The 27018-nt window shown below is 48.0% G+C and overlaps 1 protein-coding gene across 1 annotated transcript; it reads left to right on the forward strand.

Moving 5' to 3' along the window:
- The first annotated feature begins 9965 nt into the window (after positions 1–9965).
- On the forward strand, positions 9966–21783 carry LOC146756034 (hydroxysteroid dehydrogenase-like protein 2). The gene is made up of 8 exons (XM_085524774.1): positions 9966–9990; positions 13605–13701; positions 14485–14655; positions 16160–16278; positions 16842–16940; positions 20264–20410; positions 20968–21096; positions 21473–21783. The coding sequence occupies exons 1-8, from the start codon at positions 9966–9968 to the stop codon at positions 21583–21585; spliced, it is 900 nt and encodes a 299-aa protein (XP_085380900.1). The 3' UTR covers positions 21586–21783.
- The last annotated feature ends 5235 nt before the right edge of the window (positions 21784–27018 follow it).

The following is a 27018-nucleotide window of genomic DNA, read 5'->3' on the forward strand; positions in this document are numbered from 1 at the left end:
GGGGCAGGAGTTGCTGTGGGGCTGATCTGGGTCAGTTCTATGGGGCAGGAGCTGCTGTGTGGCTGATGAGGGTCAAATCTATGGGGCAGGAGCTGCTGTGTGGCTGATGATTTGGGTCAGATCTATGGGGCAGTAGCTGCTGTGGGGCTGATGTTGGTCAGATCTATGGGGCAGGAGCTGCTGTGGGGCAGATATGGGTCATCTTGATGGGCCAGAAGCTGCTGTGGTGCAGATGTGGGTCAGATCTATGGGGCAGTAGCTGCTGCGGGGCAGATGTGGGTCAGATCTATGGGGCTCGAGATGCTGTGGGTCAGATCTATGGGGCAGGTGATGCTGTGGGTCAGATCTATGGGGCAGGAGCTGCTGTGGGGCACATGTGGGTACGATGTATAGGGCAGGAGCTGCTGTGGGGCTGATGTGGGTCAGATCTATGGGACAGGAGCTGCTGTGGGGCTGATGTTGGTCAGATCTATGTGGCAGGAGCTGCTCTGGGGCAGATGTGGGTCAGATCTATGGGGCAGGAGCTGCTGTGGGGCAGATGTGGGTCAGAACAATGGGGCAGGATCTTCTGTGGGGCAGATTTTCGTCACATCTATGTGGGAGAAGATGGTTTCGGGCTGATGGGGGTCTCAACTATGCGGCAGGAGCTGCTGTGGGGCTGATGTGGGTCGTATCTTTAGGGCAGGAGCTGCTGTGGGTCAGATCTATGGGGCAGGATATGCAGTGGGGTAGATGTGGATCAGATCTATTGGGCAGGCACTGCTGTGTGTCTGATATGGGTCAGATATATGGGGCAGGAGCTGCCATGGGGCAGATCTATTGGGCAGGAGCTGCAGTGGGTCTCATGTTGTTCAGATCTATGGGGCAGGAGCTGCAGTGGGTCTCATGTTGTTCAGATCTATGGGGCAGGAGCTGCTGTGGGGCACATGTGGGTCAGATCTATGGGGGTTGAGCTGCTGTGGGGCTGATGTGGGTCAGATCTATAAGGCAGGAGCTGCTTTTGGAAAGATGTGGGTCTGATCTATGGGGCAGGAGTAGCTGTGGGGCAGATGAGGGTCAGAATTATGGGGAAGGAGCTGCTGTGGGGCTGAGGGGGGTCGGATCTATGGGGCAGGAGATGCTGTGTGTGTAGGTCTATGGGGCAGAAGCTGCTGTCGGGCATATGTGAGCCAGATGTATCGGGCAGGAGCTGCTGTGGGTCAGATGTGGGTCACATCTTTGGGGCAGGAGCTGAGGTGGGTCAGAGGTGGGACTGATCTATTGGGCAGGAGCTGCTGTGGGGCTAATGTGGGTCAGATCTATAGGGAAGGTGCTGCTGTGGGGCTGATGTGGGTCACATCTATGGAGCAGGAGCTGCTGTGAGGCACATGTGGGTCGGGTCTATGGGGCAGGTACTGCTGTGGGGCTGATGTGGGTCGGATCTATGGGCCATGTGCTGCTATGGGGCACATATGTATCAGATCTATGGGGCAGAAGCTGTTGTGGGGCACATGTGGGTCAGATCTATGGGTCAGGAGGTGCTGTGAAGTTGATGTGGGTAAGATCTATGGAGCAGGAGCTGCTGTGGCTCAGATCTATCGGGCAAGAGATGCAGTGCGGCTCATGTGGATCTGATCTATGGAGCAGGAGCTGCTGTGTGGCTGATGTGGTTCAGGTCTATGGGGCAGGAGCTGATGTGGGCCAGATGTGGGTCTGATCTATGGGGCAGTAGCTGCTGTGGGTCAGATCTATGGGGCAGGAGCTACTGTGGGTATGATGTGGGTCATAACTATGTGGTAGGAGATTATGTGAGACAATGTGGGTCAGATCTATGGGCAGGAGCTGCTGTGGGGCACATGTGAGTCAGATCTCTGGGGCAGGAGTTGCTGAGGGGAAGATGTGGGTCTGATCAATGGGGAAGGATCTGCTGTGGAGATGATGTGGGTCAGATCTATGGGGCAGGAGTTGCTGTGGTTCAAATCTATGGGGCAGGAGATGCTGTGGAGATGATGTGGGTCAGATATTTGGGGCAGGAGATGCTGTGGATCAGATCTATGGGGCAGGAGCTGCTGTGGGGCTGATGTGGGTAAGATCTATTGGGCAGGAGCTGCTGTGGGGCAGATGTGATTCAGATCTATGTGGCAGGAGCTGCTGTGGGGCTGATGTGGGTCAGATCTATGGGGCAGGAGATGCTGTGGGGCTGACGTGGGTCAGATATATGGGGCAGTAGCTGATGTGGGGCAGATGTGGGTCTGAACAATGGGGCAGGAGCTACTGTGGAGATTATGTGGGTAAGATCTATGGGGCAGATGCTGCTGTCAGGCAAATATGAGTCAGATCTATGGGACAGGAGCTACTGCGGGGCAGATCTATGGGACAGGAGCTGCTGTGTGGCTGATGTGGGTCAGATCTATGGGGCAGGTGCTGCTGTGTGTCAGATCTATGGGGAAGGAGTTGCTGTGGGACAGATCTATGGGACAGGAGAGTCTCTGGGGCTGATGTGGGTCACATCTATGGGGCAGGAGCTGCTGTGGGGTAGATGTGGGTCAGATCTATGGGGCAGGAGCCGCTTTGGGGCTTATGAGGATTAGATCATTTCGGTAGGAGCTGCTGTGGGTCAGATATATGGGGCAGGAGATGCAGTGGGGCAGTTGTGGGTCAGATCTATTGGGAAGGATCTGCTGTGGGGTAGATGTGGGTCAGATATATGGGGCAGGAGCTGCTGTGGGGCAGATGTGGGTCTGATCTATGGGGCAGGAGATGTTGTGGGTCAGATCTATGGGGCAGAAGCTGCTCTGGGGCTGATTTGGGTCAGTTTTTTGGGAAAGGTGCTGCTTTGGGGCTGATGAGGGTCAGATCTATGGGGCAGGTGGTGCTGTTGGTCTCATTGGTGTAAGATCTATGGGGCAGGAGCTGCTGTGGGACTGATGTGGGTCAGATCTATTTGTCAGGAGCTTCTCTGTGGCACATGTGGGTCAGATCTATGGGGAGGGAGCAGCTGTGGGACTGATGGTGTTTAGATCAATTGAGCAGGAGCTGCTGTCGGTCAGAACTATGGGGCAGGAGCTGCTGTGAGGCAGAGGTGGGTCAGATCTATGGGTCACGAGCTGCTGTGGGTCAGATCTATGGGGCAGGAGCTGCTGTGGGACACATGTGGTTCAGATTTATGGGTAGGTGTAGCTGTGGGGCTCATGTGGGTCAGATCTATGGGGCAGGAGCTGCTGTGTGGCTGATATGGTTCAGATCAATGGGGCAGGAGCTGGTGTGGGGCTGATGTGGGTCAGATCTATGGGGCAGGAGCTGGTGTGGGGCTGATTTGGGTCAGATCTATGGGGCAGGAGCTGCTGTGGGGCAGATCTATGGGACAGGCTCTGCTCTGGGGCACATCTGGGTAAGATCTATGGGGCAGCAGCTGCTGTGGGGTAGATGTGGGTCAGATCTATGGGGCAGGAGCTGCTGTGGGGCAGATGTAGGTCAGATCTATGGGGCAGGAGCTCTTGTGGGACTGATGAGGGTCAGACCTCTAAGGCTGGAGCTGATCTGGGTCAGATCTATGTGTCAGGAGCTGATGTGGGTCAGATCTATCGGGCAGAAGCTGTTGTGTTGCAGATGAGGGTCAGATCTATGGGGCAGGAGCTGCTGTGGGGCTGATGTGGGTCAGATCTGTAGGGCAGGAGCTGCTGTGGGGTAGACGTGGGTAAGATCTATGGGGCAGGAGCTGCTGTCGGGCTGATGTGGGTCAGATCTATGGGGCAGGAGCTGCTGTGGGGCAGATGTGGGTCTGATCTATGGGGCAGGAGCTGCTGTGTGTCAGATATATGGGGCAGGAGAAGCTGTGGGTCAGATCTATGGGGCAGGAGCTGCTGTGGGGCACATGTGGTTCATATCTATTGGGAAGGAGCTGCTGTGGGGCAGATGTGGGTCATATCAATGGGGTAGCTGTTGCTGTGGGTTAGATCTATGGGGCAGAAGCTCCTTTCGGGCATATGTGAGTCAGATGTATAGCAATACCTGGCCCATAGATGTGACCCTCATCAGCCTCACAGCAGCTCCTGCCCCATAGATCTGACCAACATCAGCCCCACAGCAGCTCCTGCCCCATAGATCTGAACCACATCTGACCCACAGCAGCTCCTGCCCCATAGATCTGACTCACATATGCCCGACAGCAGCTTCTGCCCCATAGATCGCACCCACAGCATCTCCTTCCCCATTGATATGACCCTCATCAGACCCACAGCTGCTCCAGCCCAATAGATATGACCCACATATACACCTCAGCAGGTTATGCCCCATAGATCTGACCCACATGTGCCCCACAGCAACTCCTGCCCCATAGATCTGACCCACAGCAGCTCCTGCCCCATAGATCAGACCCACATCTGCCCCACAGCAACTCCTGCCCCATAGATCTGACCCACAAGAGCCCCAAAGAAGCTCCTGCCCCATAGATCTGACTCACGCCTGCCCCACAGCTGATTTGCCTCTTACATCTGACCCACATCAGCCCCAGAGAAGCTACTGCCCCATAGATCTGACCCCCCACAGTTTTACAGCTGATCCTGACCCAAAGATCTAACCCACAGCATCTCCTGCCCCATTGATATGACCCTCATCAGACACACAGCATCTCCTGCCCCATATATATGACCAACATCTGCCCCATAGCAGATCCTGCCCCATAGATCTGAACCACATCATCCCCAGAGCACCTTCTGCCCAATAGATCTGACCCCAATCAGCCCTACAGCAGCTCCTGCCCCATAGATCTGAACCACATCTGCCCAACTGCAGCTCCTGCCCTATAGATCAGACCCACATCTGCTTCACAGCAGCTCCTGCCCTACAGATCTGTCCCACATGTGCCCCAGAGCAGCTCCTGTCCCATACATGAGCCCCACAGCACCTCCTGCCCCATATATCTGACCCACATCTGACCCAGAGCAGCTCCTGCCCCATAGATCTGAGCAACATCATCCCCACAGCAGCGTCTCCCCATTAATCTGACCCACATGTGCCCCAGAGCATCTCCTGTCCCATAGATCTGCCCCACAGCAGCTCCTGCCCCACAGATCTGATCCACATCAGCCCCACAGCAGCTCCTGCCACATAGATCTGAGCCACAGCAGCTCCCGCCCCATAGATATGAACCATATCTGCCCCACAGCAGCTCCTGCCCCATAGATCTGACCCACATGTGCACCACAGCAGCTCCTGCCCCATCGATCTGACCCACATGTGCCCCACAACAGCTCCTGCCCCATAGATCTGATACACATGTGCCCCATAGCAGCTCCTGCCCCATAGATCTGACCCACAGCAACCCCACAGCAGCTCCTGCCCCGTAGATCTGACCCACAGCAGCTCCTGCCTCAATAGATCATACCCCAATTAGCCCCACAGCAGAACCTGTCCCATAGACCTGACCCTCATCAGCCCCACAGCAGCTCCTGCCCAATAGATCAGTCCCACCTCTACCCCACAGCAGATCCTTCCCAATATATCTGACCCACATCTGCCTCACAGCAGCTCCTGCCCTATAGATCTTACTGCAATCAGCCCCACAGCATTTCCTGCCCCATAGATCTGACCCATATGTGCCCCACAGCAACTCTGGCCCCATAGATCTGACCCACATGTGCCCCACAGCAGCTCCTGCCCCATAGATCTGACCCACATCTACCCCACAGCAACTCTGGCCCCATAGATCTGACCCACATGTTCCCCACAGCAGCTCCTGCCCCATTGATCTGACACACATATACCCCAGAGCTGGTCCTGCACAATAGATCTGACCCCAATCAGCCCTACAGCAGCTCCTACCCCATATATCTTACCCACAGCAGCTCCACAGCAACTGCTGCCCCATAGATCTGATCCACATGTGCCCCACAGCAGCTCATGCCCCATAGATCTGACTCACATCTGCCCCACAGCTGCTCATGCCCCATAGATCTGACTCACATGTGCACCAGAGCAGCTCCTGCCCCATAGATCTGATACACATGTGCCCCATAGCAGCTCCTGCCCCATAGATCTGACCCACAGCAACCCCACAGCAGCTCCTGCCCCGTAGATCTGACCCACAGCAGCTTCTGCCTCAATAGATCATACCCCAATTAGCCCCACAGCAGAACCTGTCCCATAGACCTGACCCACATGTGCCCCACAGCTGCTCCTGCTCCATAGATCTGACACACATATACCCCAGAGCTGGTCCTGCACAATAGATCTGACCCCAATCAGCCCTACAGCAGCTCCTACCCCATATATCTTACCCACAGCAGCTCCACAGCAACTCCTGCCCCATAGATCTGATCCACATGTGCCCCACAGCAGCTCATGCCCCATAGATCTGACCCACATCTGCCCCACAGCTGCTCATGCCCCATAGATCAGACCCACATCTGCCCCACAGAAGCTCCTGCCCCATAGATCTGACTCACATGTGCACCAGAGCAGCTCCTGCCCCAAAGATCTGATCCACATGTGCCCCACTGCATCTCCTGCCCCATAGATCTGACCCACAACAGATCCTGCCCCATAGGTCAGACCGACATCTGCCCCACAGCAGATCCTGCCCAATTGATCTATCCCCCATCAGCCCCACAGCAGCTCCAGCACAATAGATCGGACCCACATCTGCCCCACAGCAGCTCCTGCCCCATAGATCTGACCCCCCTCAGCACCACAGCAGCTCCTGCCCCATAGATCTGACCCCCCTCAGCCCCACAGCAGCTCCTGCCCCATAGATCTGATCCACATCTACCCACCTTTGAAGTACTTTGGTCCTTCTCTGCCAGTCGATCGCCGCAGCATCTGGTTGTCAGAAACCAAGGCACAGAAAGTGTAAGGGATCTACAAGGGTCTGAGGCATCTTCCCTGCTGGAACAGCAATGGAGGACACAAGACCACAAGAAGCCAGATTCAGGCAGAGAAGCTTGAGGGTGCAGCCATCTGCATTAAGGTTGCTATGGTTTGGCGTTGCAAATACTACTCTGCCTGACTGGGGCAGGGCAGGCTTACGCAAGTGTTTAAGCAGACGTCTTTCTGGTCCTGTAGGAAGCAGCAGGTCTGAATTAAAAGGAGCAATGAGGCAAGGAGTGCCCTGAGCTTGTTTCCTAAATAGAAGGCAGTGTGGGACAATTTGAGGAACAGGAATTCAACTACTGTAATGCAGAGCACTATTTTTGTCGCCTTCCAGCAGTCACCGATTAATGGAAGATTCTTGTCCTTCCCAGACTCCACTGTTGGTAACTCACATCTACAGCCTCTCTGGGCAGCCTGTGCCATTGCCTCACCACCCTCTGTCTGAAAAAGTTTCCCCCTAGTATCTAACCTAACATGTAGCCTAATTCTTCTCTCTTTATTCACAGGAGATGTGCTCTAGACCTCTAATTATCATTCTGACCTTCCTCTGGAGCTAATCCAGAAGCTCTGCACCTTTCTTGTGCTGTGGGCTCCAGATCTGGACACAGTACTGCAGATGGGGACTCATGAAGGCAGAGTGGAGGGGAGCAAGAGCCTACTTCTCCATGCTGCCACTTCTCTGTGGATACAGTTGGTCTTCCAGACTGCAAGCACACACTGCTGGTTCATGTCCATCTTTTTGTCCACCAGAACCTCCAAATCGTTCTCCACATTTCTTCCATGAGGAACAGCTCCATGATCTTCCCAGGCACAGAGGTAAGGCTCACTGGCCTGTAGTTTCCCATGTGATTTCCTTCCTGCCTTTCTAAAAACTGGGAGTGATGTTTCCCTTTTCCAGACCCCAGGGACTTCTCCTGCCTTCTTCTGACAGCCATGACTTTTCAAATACGGTGGAGAATGGCTGGGTGAGCGTATCAACCAGCTCCCTCATGACTCTGGGAAGCACGTCATCCTGCCCCATGGACTTGGACATATCCAGTCTTATGAGGAGGTCTTGGACTTGCTCGTCTCTTACAGTAGGAAGGGTTTTGCTCCCCTGGTGTCCACCTAAATGTTCAGAGACATGAATGTCATTCACTTTCTAGGCTCTTCTTGTGGCTCCTTAAAGTCCAAGAAGTCTCATTTTCAGCTCTCCTTACGCTTTTACCACACAAAGTAACCTGTTCCAGTTGCTTTCTCTTGTGGAAGGACAAAGGAGATTGACAGTGCACCATAAGTCAGAATATAAACTGCTGCTATGCAGAAAATATTTCTGATTTCTTCAGTATTTGTCTGGAAGACAAAGCTCATAGAAAAATGTTCTAAAGTGTGAAGAACGAGCCCCTTTCAGGACTGAAAATGACTTCTGCTTTAGATGAATAACATGAATGTCTTACAGGCAAAAAATACTAATCTGGAAAATATGAAATAGGAGTCAGAAATGTTCCTGATGAGCTGCACATGAAGAGTATGGCAGAGTTTCCTTAGGGTAACCATCTTCTTTATTACCCTACAGGAATGGGTAACAAGGGCAGGAGTATGGTTCATCATTCCCTTCTTAGTTTGATGGCAGCTCCCTCTTTGTGCTGGGAAGGTAAATAATGATGGGAGAGACCCCTGGGTTTTGGTGGGACATGAAATATCTGTGGTCACAGCAGGTATGTGTCAGCTGTCACAAGGCAGACATACACAGGTAATGCAGGGTAAATTAAACGAGAGCCTGTACAATGAATATGATTAAAAACTGTGTAATAACAGCTCAACAAGAAAACCACTTGAAAGAAAGCAGGGGATCTGGCAGTGTGAATATATGCTAATTATAGAATGGATATTTGGCTGACGTCAGTAAGAATGTGCAATGTGTAATTTTTATGTGTCAGATAAGTACAATAGGCTGTTTTCTATGTTTAAGAAACCCTGACACTTGGGTCTCCAGGCTGTCTCCCCAAGTTATTCCCTAGTGTGCTTCACAACACTAAGAATGTGGAACTGGATCATTCTCTTAGCCCTCTTGCGTTGCTAAGTGTGAGATCCTCTGTTCAGAATTGGATTAGCTATCAATGAGTGATGCACAGATGCTATGGCAGACCCACAGTCCTTCCACTTCTGCCCTCCTACTGCTGACCTGTGAGCGCAGATGTACTGTTCTATAAGATGCTTTAGAGAGCTCAGGCTTAGCCAGTTGCTGCACCCACAGAAAGGCAGAGGGAAGGGCTGAAAGTCTGTGGTGACAAAGCTGGGCTGCTGAGGGGCTGATTTTCAGTTCTGTCACAGAAATCCCAGGGCCATTTGCAGTCCTTCAGGCAACTGCCCATTTGTAATAGGCTGACAAACTTGTCTTGTGCGTCACATCTGTTCAGGCTGCAGAATTCTTGGAGCAGGGTTCATTTCCTATGGAGAAAACCTCACTCTGTTTGGGTCTCTCCCTTTCTACAAAGAAAGGAAAATGACAGCAATCAAAATGATAAACACAAACATAGGACATTGCTTAGTTAGGATGTGTTTAACAGTCAACAGCAGTGTAACACTTATTCCTCAGGCAAAGAAAATAAGAAAACGAGCCATCTGGGCTTGTCTCTTCCCAGTTTTGAATGAGGCAACAGCATTAATCTTTTATTCCCTCCATTTTGGGCCTGGTAAACTTGGAGTTCTGAGAGATGTGGTTTTTGGTGAATATATGTGGCCTTCAGTATTCTCCTTTTACTCCAAAGTCTGAATCTCTGCATTCCCCCATATCACATTAATGCTTTCTTTCCCCCTCCCCCCTCCCAATAAATAAATAAATAAATAAAAACAAAAATTAATAATAATAAAAAAGCAAGCTCTCAGCTTATGAAGAAATAGCTGACAACAACCTTCTGGACAAAGCGTTTTTATGGAGTACAGTTCATATTTATAGGGAAAAAAGATCCAGAACTTTGTGCTCTGTAGTCTCCCAGTACCACATCCCACACATGCTAACACACCCTTAGGACAAAGATTACAACTGGAAATAATGATGTGGCAGTTATCCTCCACCCTGATAAAACTTCATCCATTGATGAAAAAGGTGTGTTCCACAACCTAGTGCCCATGCCATGTGGTTCGTATCAGTGGGAGAAAGTAAGGGGGAAAGCTAGAAGGTACTGTTCACATTAAGGAAATACAAGAGAAGATTTTTTTGTTTTCCTGCACAGAGGTTGCCTTGCTTAAGCTTTATTCTGCTATGGAGGAAATGCATACACTTTTCTTCCTCATTTTCCCTTGCTAACAGAGGGAAAAGTCTGACAAGAAGAGTTATTGTCACCTTCCTCATCCTTACTACTTGCTGACACTGGAGAAGAAAATCCTCTGGGGACTACATGGCTTTGTTTCTTGGCTGTCTACTGTGCAGTTGTCCCTTCTCTTCACTTTCTCATTTCCTTAAGGTAACATCAAGCTGATGTGTGCAGCCCACCAATAAAAGTCTGTGGAAGTAAGCCTTTCTCAGGAGGTGCTGTGCTACTGTCCTCACTCATTTGCAAAGTTCCCTCTCCATTCTTTAGCATAATCTCCAGGTGGGAATGGCAGGAGGCAGTTACAGAAGGAACTGCCAGACCCCAAAGCAGAGCTGGTGCAGGAGGGTACCACACAGCCATGACTTCAGGTTGGGAACTCAGAAGACCATCATACTTGAGCAAGGAAGAGTCCCTTTAAATAATGAGATGTGCAGAAACACCAATGAGTAGAGAAATAAAAATTCTGGCCTTTTCAGTTTATCATATTGGCTTATAAGTTGTGAGAAATCTATGCTAGTTCTTTGAGAGGGACAGATTTTGTTTCTCTACTTTTCAGCTTACATTTGCACCACTGAGTTACTGATGAAAAAGGAATGTTACCTATAACAAAGATAAGCTTTATCTACTGATTGCTTTAAATAAACCCTCATTCCTTTCAGCTTTCACAGCTTGTAGTCTGTTAATCCCGTCAATCATTGACTTTAAATGTAGGAAATATGTAGTAAGTGCATGTCAAGCTCTCTCAGTGTGTGTCAGAGAATCCAGCCACGAGCCTAAGAACAAGTAGGGGCCCTAGCCTTAAAAGAAACTGGGGGTGGGGAGTCAAACCACATTTGGGCCACCACCACAATAAATAAAATCCAGGCAAAATATGGGTGAACCATGGGCTGACAGCTCAGCCTCAAAGGGTTAAAGTAAAGGGGTCAGCCAGGTTGGATGGCCCTGTTCTAACCTGACCTGCTGGGTAGCAGCGCTCCCATGGCAGGGGTTGGGTGGGCCCTGAGGTCCCTTCCAACCCAACTATTCTGTGGTTCTATGATCCTTGAGAGCCCCTTCCAAATCGGGATATTCCGTGATTCAATCTCGTGTGCTGAGCGCTCCCTCTGCTGGCACACACACATAGCTGGATTTTTCCCTACTCAGGCTGGGAAAAAAACGTGCCAGTGGAGCTGATGAAATGAAAGAGGTCATCGAAACAGAGCCCGTGGGGACTTGAAGGCTGACCTTACCTTTTCTTCTTAGTACAGTTAGCGATCAGCGTCGTTCATTACCTTCAGCACCATGCAGATAGCGCCTGTATTTTACACAGGCCTTAGAGCTGGTTTTCTTATTAACTGGAACGGCCAGTAAAAGAATCTGAAGTTTTTCTTCAGTTTCTGATAACAGGGCAACAAGTTTGTTTAGTCACTTCTTTTTTACAAAAGCTGTGACCTGAGGAACGGATTTATAAGCAGAGCATTTCTACACTCATGTAAAAATCCTGTGGAATGCAAATGTCCAGAAGAATTTTAGCACCCACTGTGGGGTTTGTCCTTCCAGTGCAGAGCAGACTGGCACATTGTTCAGCCTTGTCTGTTTAGAGCATAAAGTCCAAGAATGGCACCACATGAAAGTTTGTCATGCAAGGATCAAGTACACCTCATAGTCAGCACCATCAGCTCCCACAATATCCCACAGCACAGCACTGAGGACCTGAGTGGAAGGTGGTGGGATACCTGTCTATGTTCCCATGATGCTGCCTCTAGGACACATGCTCATCCCTGGATAAGCAGTATAGCATAAACACATCATCAGAAAACAAAGATTCCATCTTTCTGTTTTTCCTTGTCTATTGCTACTGAATTTCTTGTTCCATTGGGCTCGAATCCATAATGGCTTATATATGGATATGACAGTCCTGTCCTCTCTCCCCTCTAAACATGTGTACAACCACACAAGCAGCCAGACACAGCCCTGACACAGTTGCCATTCACAATCACTATCCCCCAGGGCAGCACAGTAAGCTTTCATCCCACAGGATGAACTACTGCTTTAATGGAGAGGGAAAAACACAGGGGCAGCCAGAGACAGCTTTGTTCTGCTCTGGATGCATCTGCAGCAAAATCAAGTTCAGTTAGGTGGCATACATCTCACAGTAACAGAGGGCAGTTTGCTATCTGCAGAAAAGGTGAAAACCAAAAGAAGTATTATCCACAAAACATAAAGAAATACTGTTATATGTCTTCTCTTTGAGTCATTATACACAGTCATTACAGAAAAAATGTTCTCCTTGCTGGGCATTGCAGCAGGATTTAGTTACGTCTTCTCTTAGAGATCCACATCTTATTCATGCTTACACCATGTCAAGTCAAAATGAGGACGGGCATTTTGTAGATGCGTGGTATGAGAGGCCAATATTCTGTTAGTAATGCTTTCCTCCCAAGGTTTGAAGGCAGCACCTTTTCCAGCCTCATTTCAAATACTGCATCACATTTAAATCCCAGCTTTCCTAACACAGATGCAATGTTAGGAAGCCATGTGAGGAAAGACAGGGATGGCTTTAAGTCTCTAAATAAGAAGAAAGAGAATCATCATCAAGGAGGCTGACTGACTGAAAAAGAATGTGCTTTTCCAGGCCATTTCTGAAGGTACAGCTGAGGGCTAACCCATAACAGTTACTTTACTTGTTGAATAACATTTTTATGTATGTGTTTTATGTTTTGCTTTTTGTCACTTTGCCTCATGTTTAATTGCTCTGTTCCAAAGTTTTGCTGAAGGGAACTGAGGAATGATTTGAATGGCAGTAAATGTGGATATCACAGATCCAAAACATGGCCAGAACTCAACATTGTAAAAGCTGCGATTTGACCCTCGCTCAACAAATACTTTGTACATTTAAACAGGCAAAAAAAGAACCAGCTTTCAACTGAGATGAAACCACAGATCAGAGATGAACATTTCATTAAATACTGGACAAAGCAGTAGAAACTCTTGCTCTCTTCTTGTTTGCAGATCATGAGAGTTCAGAAAAGCCCATGGAATTGTATCTGATTTATAATCTGATTTATAAGCAGCACTGCATTGAGACAAGATGGGGATGAAAGGACAGAGCACAGCTCTGGTGAAAAGGGCTGGGCATCACCTTGGGGTGATCATTGTGACTCCATGTTGGGAGTGGCCGAAGCCCCCATCACAAACACGTGCCATCACAATGACACCCCATCAGAACCCCCAGGGTGTTCAGAAGGATTTCACTTGCCGAGTGGCACAGCGAAAACCGCTTTGTCGCAGAAATGTCTGCAAGGACAAACTTCAATTGGACTGAGCAAAGACGCTCCCACCCTGCAAGAGGTGGTCAAGGATCGGCTCGTGATGCTGCTCACTCCCATGTCCGTCTTTAGCAATTGAAAATCTCCTGTACCTTGCTGTCTTTGAAGCGCAAGGTGATAACAACTGACTCTTCTCCTTTGCCTTTTGCAGCCTCTCGTCAACTGGAACCCAGACTTCGGAGGAGAGAGCTCTCGGCTCCTCGAGCAGTGCAGGCCGAGATCTGCCCGGAGAAGGAGAGCCGAGACGGGCCCCTGCTGCTGCTCCTGCTGCTGCTGCTGCTCCTGCTCCCGCAGGGGCTGCCTGCAGGCAGCGGGTCCGGCAGCCGGCACCCAGGCGGCTGCAGCCAGGGGACCCCGGCCTCCCAAGCGCCGAAGGAGAAACCGCAGCCGACGCCGAGCTCGAGCCTCTCACAGCCGGCCAATGCGTGCTGCAGCAGCTTGGGGAATGAACCAGCCTCTGGACCCGTCCCTGCTGCCACCAAACAGCGGCTGGAGCCCTGGAGACATTTGTACTTCCTTGTCGTTCACCGCTTCATCTTACATGGGAGACAGCTTGCCACGCAACCCAGCGCTGCAGGAACTTCCCTGGCGCCCAAGAGAGCAAGAGCAGCGTGCTCCTGAGGCCGGCCTGCTTTTCCACTCCTTATCGCTCACGGTGAACATACAGCATGAAGTCACGGTGATGCCAGAGGAGTGGGAGCCTTGGGAGGACCCGCAGCGCCCACCTTTCACCAGCTCTGTCTGGGTAGAGGAAGGCTGCTGGCTGCGCACCGATGAAGATGACAGTGATGAAGATGACGAGTGAGCGCCCTGCAGTGGGGTCATGTCGGCGCCCGCATAGTGGCCCGAGGTGGTAGTGGATAGACCGATAGTTATAAGGACAGGTTGTTTCAATAATAAATCGTTTCAGTTGTCACTTCAGTTTGGTCATTCAGTCCTTTCCTTGAGGGCGAGATCTCAGATGCGATTTTAATTTTGTCAGTGAAAACGTGCAAGGCTTTGGCTTGGTTGAACGAGGTGTACTCCCGCAGGGAACTCATCCCGATACTTCCATCACCCGCCCCTCATCCCGCCCCGCTCGGCCCTGGCTCCGCCCGGCTCCCCGGGCCGCGGCTGCGCGGAGGGCGGTGTGAGCGGGGAGCGCGTCCCGTGCCGAGCCGACAGCCGCCCCATGGCCGTGCCGCCATGCTGCCCAACACTGGGTAAGGCGACCTGGGCTTTCCTCCTTCCTTCGGCGGGGCCGCGAGCTCCGAGCCACAGGAGCTGCCGGGGCAGAGCTGGGGCCGGGGCCGGGGCCGGGGCCGGGGCCGGGGCCGGGCGGAGGGACAGACGCGTGCTCCGCAGCCCCTTGAGGGCGATGGGACGCGGGGTGGAGGCCGCGGCCGGGCACGGTGGCCCCGGAGCGGCTGGGTCGGACCCGGAGTCCCGCTCGGTGCTGTTTGCTCACGGGCCGAGCTGTGTGCACGTCCGGAGGGCAAAGTGCGGCTGTGGGTGTGCTGTGGAATCTGAATTGAGTGACTGCTGCGGCGTTATTTCTGCGCTGCTAATGAACGGGGACATACGTTGACCTTATTCGTTCCCGTGTGTTGCAAGCAGTAGTCATGAGATCCTGTACGAGTGCAGAAAGCGCCCACGGTGCAGCCTGTGGGCTGCCCTGGTTGCGGCCGTGCCTGCTGCAAAAGGAGCCCACCTGCATGATTCTAACTCCCTGAACCTGTCCAGTTAACATTTCTCTTACCCCTTAGGCTGTTCAACCATCCAGACTATTATGTATTTACTTGGATACAAAAGTATTTTGAGAGATGGTAATGAAAGCCTTGCTAATGTGAATGGTGTCAGCTGTTATCACTTTGGCCTCAAATCCTTTCATTCTATCACAGAAGTCAATCAGGTTCACCAGGCTTGATTTTACCTACTGAGATTGATGATGCATTGGAACATGCTGCCCAGGGAAGTGGTGAAGTCACCATCCCTGGTGATGTTCAGGAAGGGTTTAGATGTGGCACTGAAGGACATGGTTTAGTGGCCATAGTGGGGATGGGTTGAAGGTTGGACTATATTGTCTTTTCCAACCTTCCAAGTTCTAAGATTACCTCTCATCTATGGCTAGTTTCTCATGTCCTGGTAAACCATGTTCCTAAGCAAGGCACTACCAGTGTCTGCTCTCACTGAATCACCCATGCCACTCAGCAACGCCTTTCCCTTGTTCATGCTCTTCCTACCCACATTATAGCAGATAAACAAGTTGCCACTGGCTTCCCTTGCAAGTCTCAGCTGCAGGTGAACTTTGGTTCTCCTCACACTGTGCTGAAATGCTCATGCAATATTCCCAGTTCCTTTTTATCTCACTGGTGCTTCCACTCTGTGTGACACCTTTGTACACAGGGGCTCAGTCACAAGTCGTTTGCACAGCTGTGTCAGCCTGCTGGTTGGTTGGACAGACTTGTGGGGATTTATTGGGTTAAATGCAGTTACTTGCAAACTGAGTTTTACTGTGAAAGCCTTAAGGAAAATCATGGTCATTTTTGAAAATCTGATTTTTGGCTCTTGTCTTTGGCACCCTGCATTGGGATTGTGATCCTGGACTTTGCCTTTACAGCGTGTTGAGCTACTGGTCCTCTGTGTTCAGAGGGCCAAAAGAATTAAATTACAGAGAGCTGCACTGAGTATCAAAACGTTAGAATTGGTTGGTTTTGTTGTTTTTAGAAGTCACTCCTTTTCTGCTTTTGGAGAATGCAGCAGTTCTGTTGTGGGCAGCCTTGGATTATTGTACAAAAAGTCTTCAGTGGTGGTGAAAGGCTTATATTTCCAAGAAGGTTCTGCAGGTAAGAGTTAAGAGTTTTTCATAGGATTTCTTAATACTACACCATGTTTTCTATTCCCAATAGAGATAGGAAGGCAAAATCTTTTTTTCTCTATGCTTCCACATTTGATTTGGTAGCGATAAAGCTTATTGCTGTCTTTTTAAATAGAAATTATCTTTGAGGAGTGAAGGAGGCCCCAATTGCGTCTTTGGGCTAGAACATATGTTGCTCATCTTAAACCTGTGGATTATCTTTTAAACTTCAACACTTGGAACATGGTTAAACTCCTCTTGCAGGTCCATGTTCCTTCTCTGCAACACCCCCTTCTCAGAGTATACAAAAAGGATTTACAACGTGCTTTTTTCCTTTTTTTTTTCCCTCCCCAATTCAATACTCATGTGAAAGGGTCAGTTTGTATCTGAAGGGGGTGGTAGGAGCTGGGAGAGTTTCTGTACTCTAGGAAGATGATGCTTTGACCCCAGAAAGTTGATTTTTCCGTGACTTACATCCTTCAAAAGTAAAATTCTATGTGTAGACTAAATATGTATCCTACTAAATATGGGATTTTTGTGTGCTTTTTGTAGCCTACACAATTTGTAAATATGGCATGTCCATGTGTGTCTTGGGAATGGCAGAAGAATTTAAAGGAGAAGTTGCTGTCAATGCTTTATGGCCTAAAACAGGTGATTATTTTGAATTGTTGTGTTTTGTCCTATACAGGTGGTCTTATTTAGGACTGATTCAGAACACCGAGCACTTCTGTGTATTTTTTTGTGATCAAAGATGTTGTGTGGGTATTGGCTTTCTTTCCTAGTTCTCACTGTTGCCTTCCTGTTTTCACTTAAACTTGCCTTCAGCCTGAGCACATTCTGCTTTTTCTCCTGTCTTGTCACTGCTCCTTTCAACATGACTCGAACTTTGTTTTGCACACCATCCCTGAGTAGTATTGGACATTTATGTCAATATTTAGAATCCCCAGCTAGTTAGATTGCCAGGAAATAGATGAAGCTGACAAGATATGTACCTCTGTAGATGTAAAAAAAAAAAAAGTTTTGGCTGAGTGGGAAATCAATTGCTTCTTCACACAACCATCCAACACTTCTTGCAAGTCACAGCACACTGAAGGGCCGCATAGCAGAAAAATAACTTGGTGTGCCCATCTTATACTAGCTCCAGTTTATTGTCCATGGGTCAGTGAGGACCAGGGCTGCTGTTGAAGGTTTGGTAGCTGCTGAACAAAGAGACCAGTGTCTTGAAAGCATTAGAAGCAGCAAGTGAGCTTTCAAAATTTGTATGTATCGGTGTTTCCTTGATGAAAACTGTTCATGTTCTGAAGTATAAAAGTTTGTAATGTTCAGTCTAGGAAGAAAAATGTTGTTTTGAAAGGTTTATCTGCCAAAACAAAAGTTAACTACTTTAGAGAGTGAGAGAGGTGACTTCTGTAGTATCTACATTACAATTACAAAGTTTTTAATTTAAAGAACATCATATATATGTGATCAGCTTCAATGCTGGAGATTAACACTGTGCTAGGATGGTTCTATTGGTTCATCCAGCTCCTTGAAACAAGAAAATATGCTGATAGTGAGATGTTATGAGCTCTCGATTTAACTAAAAGTGAAAGAGGTAGCCTGCCAAAAGGATGTAAGAGTGTGAATGAGTAGTAGAGGTACTGCAGGGTCAAAGTGGAAGATGCTGTATGTATGAATTAATGGAAAACCAGCAGCACTTTGTATGAAATAGATGGAAGGATGTGCAGATTGCAGGACAGTAGATGGTTTTTCATATCAGTCTTTGCCCATAGTTTTGCTATATTTAGAACAATAATAATTGGCTGTAATGTGAAAGTAGAGGAGCATAAGCCAGGAAAAGTTTGAGTTTGTGCTATTGGGTTTCTCATCTTTAACTTAGAGTCACTTTGTTATCTCACAAGTTATTGTGGGGCTAAAATTGAGATTTTCAGTATGGTAATGGCTGCAGAAAATGTTAATTGCTGATGCACATTCACTTTGAGAAAGATAGTTGTCCTGTTAGTTTTTCATGTCCTAAATAAAGCCAGAGGAAGTCTTTGTGTGGAAAGTATTGATAGAAGCATTGCATAATATGAATATTACAAGGAGTTCTTCCCTTTATTCCTCTTTTGGTTCCTTTAATACTTTTCAAGTAAGGGAATCTTTACACTTTGAGGATTGTTTGCTGGTTGACCATTCTTCGCTGGTTGATGGTATTTCACAGTTTAGTCTTCTCATGATTTACTTTCATGTGAGAGGAGAATAAAGTTTATGCATTTGCCAAAGAGATGAGTATGTGATGTCATTAGTGTTAAACTTGTAATTTCCTGTCCTCTGAATTTTCCAGCCATACATACAGCTGCTATGGATATGCTGGGAGGATCCGGAATAGAGAAGCAGTGCAGAAAAACTGACATAATTGCAGATGCTGCATATTGCATTTTAACAAAGCCAAAAACTTTCACTGGAAACTTCATTATTGATGAAGTTCTACTGAGAGAAGAAGGCGTTAAGGATTTTGATGTCTATGCAATTGCACCAGGCAAAAGAGATCTTTAAAATGAGAAGTTTGCTAAGGAAGGAAGGCCATATGGGGAATATGGATATATTCCTTTGACTCAGTCAAAAGATGCTTTGCCTCACGTTTGAGAATGTGGATTCTGGGAAAGCACATAATAGTCCACTGAGGCTCTAATAATCAATGCCTATATAAATATATATATATATATATATATTTTAAACCCATTAGCAAAAAGAAAATAGACCTGCACCACAAGCGCATGTATTACTATTTACCAAATAGTGAGATAGTGTTTCTTCATCTTCAGATGTTTCTGACTGAATTTGTAAGAGGCTTCTGGGTCTGATTTTAAATGTACCAGAACCTAAACATGTCACCTTGTCTTTTTTCAACCTGTAGTTCATTTACTGGTAAATTGAGGTGCTGTTGCCTTCAGAATGGATTCCTGTTTGTGCTGTTCGCCCTTACTTGGGCTTACTGTTATTATTCAACTCCCCTTTAGGTCACCCCCTGATGCCTGACTTCTTCTTGGATGCTGAAACTGACATGACAGCCACATAATCAGAAGGCCGTGGAAGGGCAACCTCTGCATGTACATGTCGATTATTTGTGATGATAATGAATGCCTCCTCTATTTCAAGTTACTTTTGGACTACATTCAAGCTATGTGGCAAAATCTCTTGTATTTGGGCTGTTTGATTTATGGAAGTGACTTTAGTGTCTGCAACTTTCACAGTTCATAATCAGCACCTTGTTTTGAACAACCTTTTTGCTTTTTACCACCAGAGTTAAGTGGTATGAAGATTATGAGTAAATATTGCTGTAAAAAAATCACAAGCAATCAGCATATTTTGCAGGAGTGTTACATCTTTCTTGCAGTGTGAGAACTTGAGAAGCTTCTATTCCTACATGAAGTTCTCACAGTCGTACATGATGTGAATGTCTACAAGATGAAATAGAGAAGTTGTTTTTTTACAAAAGCATCAGGTTCACTTTTTCAGAATAGTGATGTTTCTATTGGAGGGCAAATAGGAATACTGGATATGTTTTATAGGAGTGCCAAAACAAATATAGGAAAGAAAGAGGCTAAGTTTGAAAAGAGCCCAGTTCCCTTGAAAATACTATTTGTGAGTGCGCACTTAGACTTTTCTGCCAGGAACTGATACTGCCAACTGCCCAGATCTCCAACACAGTAGCAATTCACTGAGTAGAATAATTATTTCCTGATACACTGACCTTCTGCATGGCTTTTAGGGGCTGCTAAGCATTACATGCCTTATAAATTGCAAATGCTCTTTCTTAATGTTAAATGAGCACATTCACTGCAGTGTAGAAAGTTGCTGATTAAAGTAGTGAATTGATTCACACCTTAGAAGCTTTTGCAGAAGAACTGCTGAAAACATATATATTCTTAGAAAGATAAGTGAGATAGAGCGTTCCAGCATTTTACAGAGAATCCATCTGTTTCTTTTAGGTGCTTCACAGGCATCAGGTGGAGCCAAGCTTAATAAAGAATCAGCTTCAGCAGGGCCTGTTGCAGAAACATTCAGAGTTATTCAGGGAGAACTCAATAAAGAAATAGTGAAATCCACGCAGGGCGTCTTTCAGTTTGAATTGTCAGGTAAGACCATCACTTGTAAAATTCTCAAATGCTCACTTTTCTAGCAAGAGTCAGTCTGTATTTTCACATGTAAATACTTGTCTTTTATAACTGGTCTAGGAACAGGGACATCTTTGGGTGTGCTCTATAAGATGCTGCCTTTCAGAGCCAACTTCAGCACATGTGGGATTTACCCTGCTGCTGTTGTCACAGGGAGATGCTTTCTGCATCAGCAGCATGTGCCGCTCTTTTGGGGACTGTGGTGTGTTTTCGTGGTGTTTCATTTCTGCTGTGTCACCCTGCTGGCCGTGCTGCACAGGGTCAGCATGGTAGTTCTGTTCCAAACCCCTGCTGCCTCCAGCTCCACCAGCAGCCACTGCCTTGTCCCCTGACACTGTGGCACTGTGGGGCATCTGCTGGGGCTGACCTTGTCTGCACAGAGAGCGCGGGGCAGCTTCTGGCACAGCACCTCCAGCACGTCTAGCACGAAGATGGGAGAGAAAAGCAGGCGGGGGTAGCAAAGGGCAGGGCACATCAGTCCTTGTGGTGCTGCCACAGGTTCTCCCTGTTCCACTCAGGTGATGAAGGAGGCACTTGGTACCTTGACCTGAAAACCAGCAGTGGGAGTGCTGGGTTTGGGAAGCCTCCTGCAGCAGCTGATGTTGTGATGAGCATGTCGAGTGGCGACTTTGTGAAGATGTTCACTGGTGAGTAACAAACGGGTTTGGCAGAACTGAGGCAGCTACTGGTGGCAGGAAACATCTTGCTGATGGATGAGCTGACAGGCTCACCTCTCTTTGTGGTCTTGGAATTGGATGAGCTGTAGCTGGAAGTGCATGGCCTTTAAATTCCCTTCCAACGTAAGTCACTCTGTGAGTCCATGATTTTATAATAAAAATATCTACTGCTTTGTTCAGTAGCTATTGAACTTTTCAGAGCGTAGCTTCAGAAAGCATCCAGTCAATCTGTTGAACCTCTTTTCTGATGCTTTTACAGTAGAACTTGGTAGCAAAGTAACTACTATATGATATCGCAATCTCCAGTTCCTTTCCTTTTCCTGATGATTCTGTGTCTTCTTTTTAGGTAAACTAAAGCCAACCATGGCCTTCATGTCAGGAAAATTAAGGATTAAAGGTAACATGGCACTAGCATTGAAGCTAGAGAAGATGCTGACACAGTTTAATGCTAAACTGTGAGGGAGAAGCTGTACCAGCAGAACATCCAGCCTTTCTTTTATAATAGCAATGCTACATTTTAAAACGATAATCTACTTTTTTCTCTTTTTTTGTGTGTATAACAACTGTGGATAAAATGCTGATCTGTTAGAGAAGATCTAATTTAGTTTTATTAAGACTGAAAGGTGTTTGTGATTAAACAATTCCTTCTTGAGAATACTTCTATTATGTAACTGGTGTTTTCCTTTCTTACACTCCTTTGGAGCAATGCAACACACCTGAAGTGGGTTTTCTTTTACATATTTGCTTGCATGCGTGCATGTCCCATAAGAAGTCTGGGAGGAGCAAATATCACCTTGCAGATCTTCACACAAACACACCCCCAGCCCAGACTGCCACAAACAAGGTAATCCCTCCCACAGCACCTGCGTGCAGCACCAGAAGGTTTAAACTACAACATGTTTACAGGCACATCACCTTCCCTCTTTAGCATGGAAAGAATGGAAACTCATGAGAAAAAGCACAAATGCTCTCTAAGGGGACAAGAGCACAGATCCTCCTCCTGGTTCAAGAGCACGTGCAAAGCCAGAGGTAGCAACCTCACAGTGTTGCCAACAGAACTGCTCAAAATGTAGGGCATTTTACTCCTAAGTATGTAGAGAATATTTCAAGACTTAGAATTTATTTTCTAACTCGTGCAATGGTCAAATAGTTTATAGTCTTCAAAGCCTGTGCTCAAACAAAATTATTTGTGCTGTAAAGGTTCCATCCCTGTTGAATTCTGGTAATAATACAGAGAATGTTGAATTCACTTATGCACTCTGCAGTCCCAGCGCCATGAAAAACATGAACGAACTTTCCTTTTGAGGTGACAGCTTGCCTGTGGCTGTGTGGTTGTTCCCACACTTGGCTACATTATGCAATACTGTATGTGTAATGCTGGTTGCAGCAGTGCAATCAGGAAGTATGCCTTAGGATTGCCAGGGCTGTTACATCTGGAAGGAGATGTAAGCAGATGTGGCTTGTTCTCATCTAGATAACATGAAGAGTATTGAGGGGATAGTGCAAGAAAAAGAATCTTTCAAAAGCAGTCAAACAAGTGCTTTGCTGCATGACCTGAAAGGGTGATGGTACCAGATTGTCTTGGTGTGAGCACATGGTAAGATTTTTGTGTTAATAACTAAAGACCGTTAGATACGCTGCTGTTCTCTGAGCTGAATAAACATCAGCTGGCGGTACCTCATGTATGAGCAGAGGATGGGTGAGAAGGTGGTGTGTTTGGAAACTGGGGGTGGCTGGGATCTAGAAGATGCAGAGTGAGCTGACAAAAGGTAAAGGTTGAAAACAAAATGGGAAAAGAGTTTTGCCAGTTCCTCAGCCGGTGACCCTCCTGAGAACTGAGAGTGGGGAAAAATTAATCAGATGAAATTCCAGCTCCCTCCCTTGAAGACTGACAACGATTTTAGAGGCACATGTTCATGTTGGACTACACCTCTTTTCCCCTATGAATAAAAAACCTTGCTGCCTCAAAAAACAGGGCACCTTACCCTTCTTTGATCCAGTCTTGCTCAGATCTGGAGGAGCTGGAGAGAGCTGCAGCATAAGTATTCACATATAGTAGTACTTTTAAGCACAACCTGTAGGTGACAGCAGGGCAGCAGCACCTCCAGTGCTGTGGGCTGCTCATGGGTGTGTTGCTCAATTCTATGCAGCTGGGAGCTGCTTGCAAAATGCTGAATGTGCTGTGACCAGCACAGTACAGAGCTTTTACTCTATCTCACTTTCTGCCTTCCCTCGGAATAATGCACCTACTCTATCACAATTGCATTTGTGTAAAAATGAATATTTGAAACCCTGTTCTTTTGGTTACTCAGCTGATCTCCATTCCCTTGTTAGCAGTCCTGTGTTTTTTTATGGCTTGCACCATCATTAGTCATCTGCCTGTGCTATAAGATTCTCCTTTATCTCTCGTTTGCCTACGCCATATTCCAGCATTTCCAGGAAAAGCTCAGGGTATTGAAATATCCTTGAGTGGTCTAAGTATTCTTTCAGAATATAGGAGGAAGGAATGTGCTTTAAGCACCCGCATCTAAGTAGCTTCTGCTACACTCATAAATTAGATCTAATCCAAGACCTGTGAATAACAGCTCCCCTCTGCTTTATAGTTTAGCTGTTCTTTTGGAAACCTTAATTGTGAGTATTGTGTGAGAAACAATTGATGCAATTACATTTGCTGGAAAGAATAACGACTGTCACTTCCTTTGGAACAAGAGGAAGTACACCATTTTGTGCTTTTTCTGTCTAATACAACAGCACATGTGAGATAACTAGTGACTAGATCTAAGGGAAGACATGTAATATGTTCTCTCCACAAGTAATTCAGCTTCAGCAGATCCACTGCAGTTACATTTTCTAAGGTACCTCAAACGAGATCAAGGCTTGGCTTTTCAAAAGATGCGTTTGCATGTGGGAGGGAACCTCTGAATGTTGTGCAATGAGCTGCAGCCTCTCTTTAGCCCCTAAATTAATGAAGATCCATGTAAGTATGTTCAGCACACAATCAAAGTGCTGCCAAAACAGTCCCATTTAATGCAATTATCAGCTACTTTGCACTGTCCATGCTTTCCCTTTGTTGGCACCTACAACACAATGCTGTCACAAGGGGAGCACGCAGGCACACAGCCCTTGGCAGCCCTTCTACATGATGCTGGGCAGAGGTGAAAATACAAAGAGGCTCAGTGAGGCAGGCACAGAGTGCCAGTGTCAGGTGCTCAGGTGGGGCTATGGGCATTCTGGGGACCTTCCCTGCCCAGAAAGTGTCTTTTTTGGCTCAGTGAGAGTGTTTTGAAGGCCCTCCAGGAAAGCATGATTTGGGAGTGGAAGATTGGTATGTCATGCTGGTCACACATCCATCCTAGTGCAGAACAGAGAGCATTCATTCACACTCCTACTACTGCTCCTTTAAGCTCTCCTACAGTCTGCAGTTCTGATATACCAGCAGTCAGCAAAGAAATCATAGCTTCTTCCTACTCATTTGTCTCTAGCAGTCAAATAAAACCATTTGTGTCAAACCTTTCTCTCTGTAGCACCTGCTTTGGCCTGGAGGCGTCTCCCTCAGACTCACAGATAAGCATGCTGGCCCTGAAGGATTCCAAACCATGGCTCTCACCACAGCTCCCCTCTCCCCAAGTTGAAACATACCTTTTTACAGTTATAAACTGCATGTAAAGATCATCATACTCGAATAGAATGCACATGTTTTGACTTAGCCAAATGGAACTGTGTGGTAATAGTTACTTGCAAAGAGTTTGCTCTGCTCTCCAAGCCATTTTGAAAGCTGTGTGCCTTGAAGGCCAACTGCTCTGATTTTAATGCCTCTTTTATCCATATTTCTGTGCCTAATTCAGTCATACTGCAAAAGTGAAGGTAGTTACATGGATTTACAGCACCTTTGGGTCTCAGCAGCAGCCTGGAGACACGAAGCACATGTGCTTGGAGACTCATACTGCCCAAGTGCTCTTTTCTTCACCAAAGGTCCTCTTCCTCAGTTAGAAGGTGCCATGGTGGAGCTGCAGGATCCTTCTTCGGGGAGATTTGATCACCAGAGTGAGGAGATGATTATACAGAATTTGTCCACATGGGTGTGTGTGCATGATGACACTAAGCTGAGTGGTGCAGTTGAAGGAATGCCATTCAGAGGGACCTTGACAGGCTTGAAAGGTGGGCCTGAGTGAACCTAATGAGGTTCAACACGGCAAAGTGCAAGGTTTTGCACTTAGGTTGGAAGAACCCCAGGCACCTGTACAGGCTGGGAGGAGTGGTCCTTGAGAGCAGCTCGGCAGAGAAGGACCTGGGGGTCCTGATGGATGAGAAACTTAACATGAGCCAGCAGTGCGCTCTGGCAGCCCGGAAAGCAAATGGGATCCTGGGCTCCATCAGGAGAGGGGTGGTCAGCAGGGATAGGGAGGTGATCGTCCCTCTCTACTCTGCTCTTGTGAGGCCCCATCTGTTGTACCGTGTCCAGGTGTGGAGCCCTCAGTACAAAAAAGACATGGAGCTGTTGGAAGGGGCCCAGAGGAGGGTCACGAAGATGATCAGGGGGCTGGAGCACCTCCCCTATGAGGACAGGCTGAGGGAGTTGGGTTTGTTCAGCCTGGAGAAGAGAAGGTTGCGGGGTGACCTCATTGCAGCCTTTCAGTACCTGAAGGGAACTTACTGCCAGGAGGGGAGTAAACTCTTGGAAAGGGCTGATAATAGCAGGACTAGAGGAAACTGATTTATGTTGAAAGAGGGAAGATTTAGGTTGGATGTTAGGGGGAAAGTTGTTTACTAGGAGAGTGGTTAGGCCCTGGAACGGGCTGCCCAGGGAGGTTGTGGATGCCCCGTCCTTGGGGGTGTTCAGGGCCAGGTTGGACAGGGCCCTGGGCAACCTGATCTAGTAAAGGTGTATGTTTGGTGGCCCTGCCAGGCAGGGGGGTTTGTTCTTCATGATCCATGAGGTCCCTTCCAACCTGGGTCATTCTGTGATTCTGCGATTCTGTGATTCTGTGATCTAATCCCCATCAGCCACACAGCAGCTCCAGCCCCATAGATCTGACCCATATCAGCACCACAGCAGCTCCAGCCCCATAGATCCGACCCACATCTACCCCAGAGCAGCTCCTGTCCCACAGATCTGCCCCACAGCAGCTCCAGCCCCATAGATCTGACCCATATCAGCACCACAGCTGTTCCTGCCCCATAGATCTGACCCACATCTGACACACAGCAGCTCCTGCCAAATTGATCTGACCCACATCAGCACGACAGCAGCACCTCTCCCATAGATCTGACCAACGACTGCCCCACAGCAGCAACTGCCCCATAGATCTGACCCACATCTGCCCTACAGCAGCTCCTGTCTCATAGATCTTAAACACATCAGCACCACAGCAGCTCCTGCCCAATAGATCTGACCCTCATCAGCCACACAACAGCTCCTGCCCCATAGATCTGACCCACATCAGCCCCACAGCATCTCCTGCCCCATAGATCCGACCCACATCTGCCCCTTAGGAGCTCCAACCCCATAGATCTGACCGACAGCTGCTCCTGCCACATAGATCTGACCCACATCTGCCCCAGAACAGCTCCAGTCCCATTGATCTGACCCACATCGGACCCACAACAGCTCCTGCCCCATAGATCAGACCCACATCTACCCCACAGCAGCTCCTGCCCCATATATCTTACCAACATCAGCGCCATAGCATCTCCTGCCCCATAGATCTGACACACATCACCCACACAGCAGCTCCAGTCCCATTGATCTGACCCACATCTACCCCACAGCAGCTCCTGCCCCATAGATCTCAACCACATGAGCCACACAGCAGCTCCTGTCCCACAGATCTGACCCACATCAGCTCCACAGCAGCTCCTTCCCTATAGATCTGACCCACATAAACCCACAGC

The sequence above is a fragment of the Coturnix japonica genome, chromosome 28, assembly GCF_054131305.1.
Source record: "Coturnix japonica strain WE chromosome 28, WE-NBRP24, whole genome shotgun sequence".
In the NCBI taxonomy this organism is placed as follows: domain Eukaryota; kingdom Metazoa; phylum Chordata; class Aves; order Galliformes; family Phasianidae; genus Coturnix; species Coturnix japonica.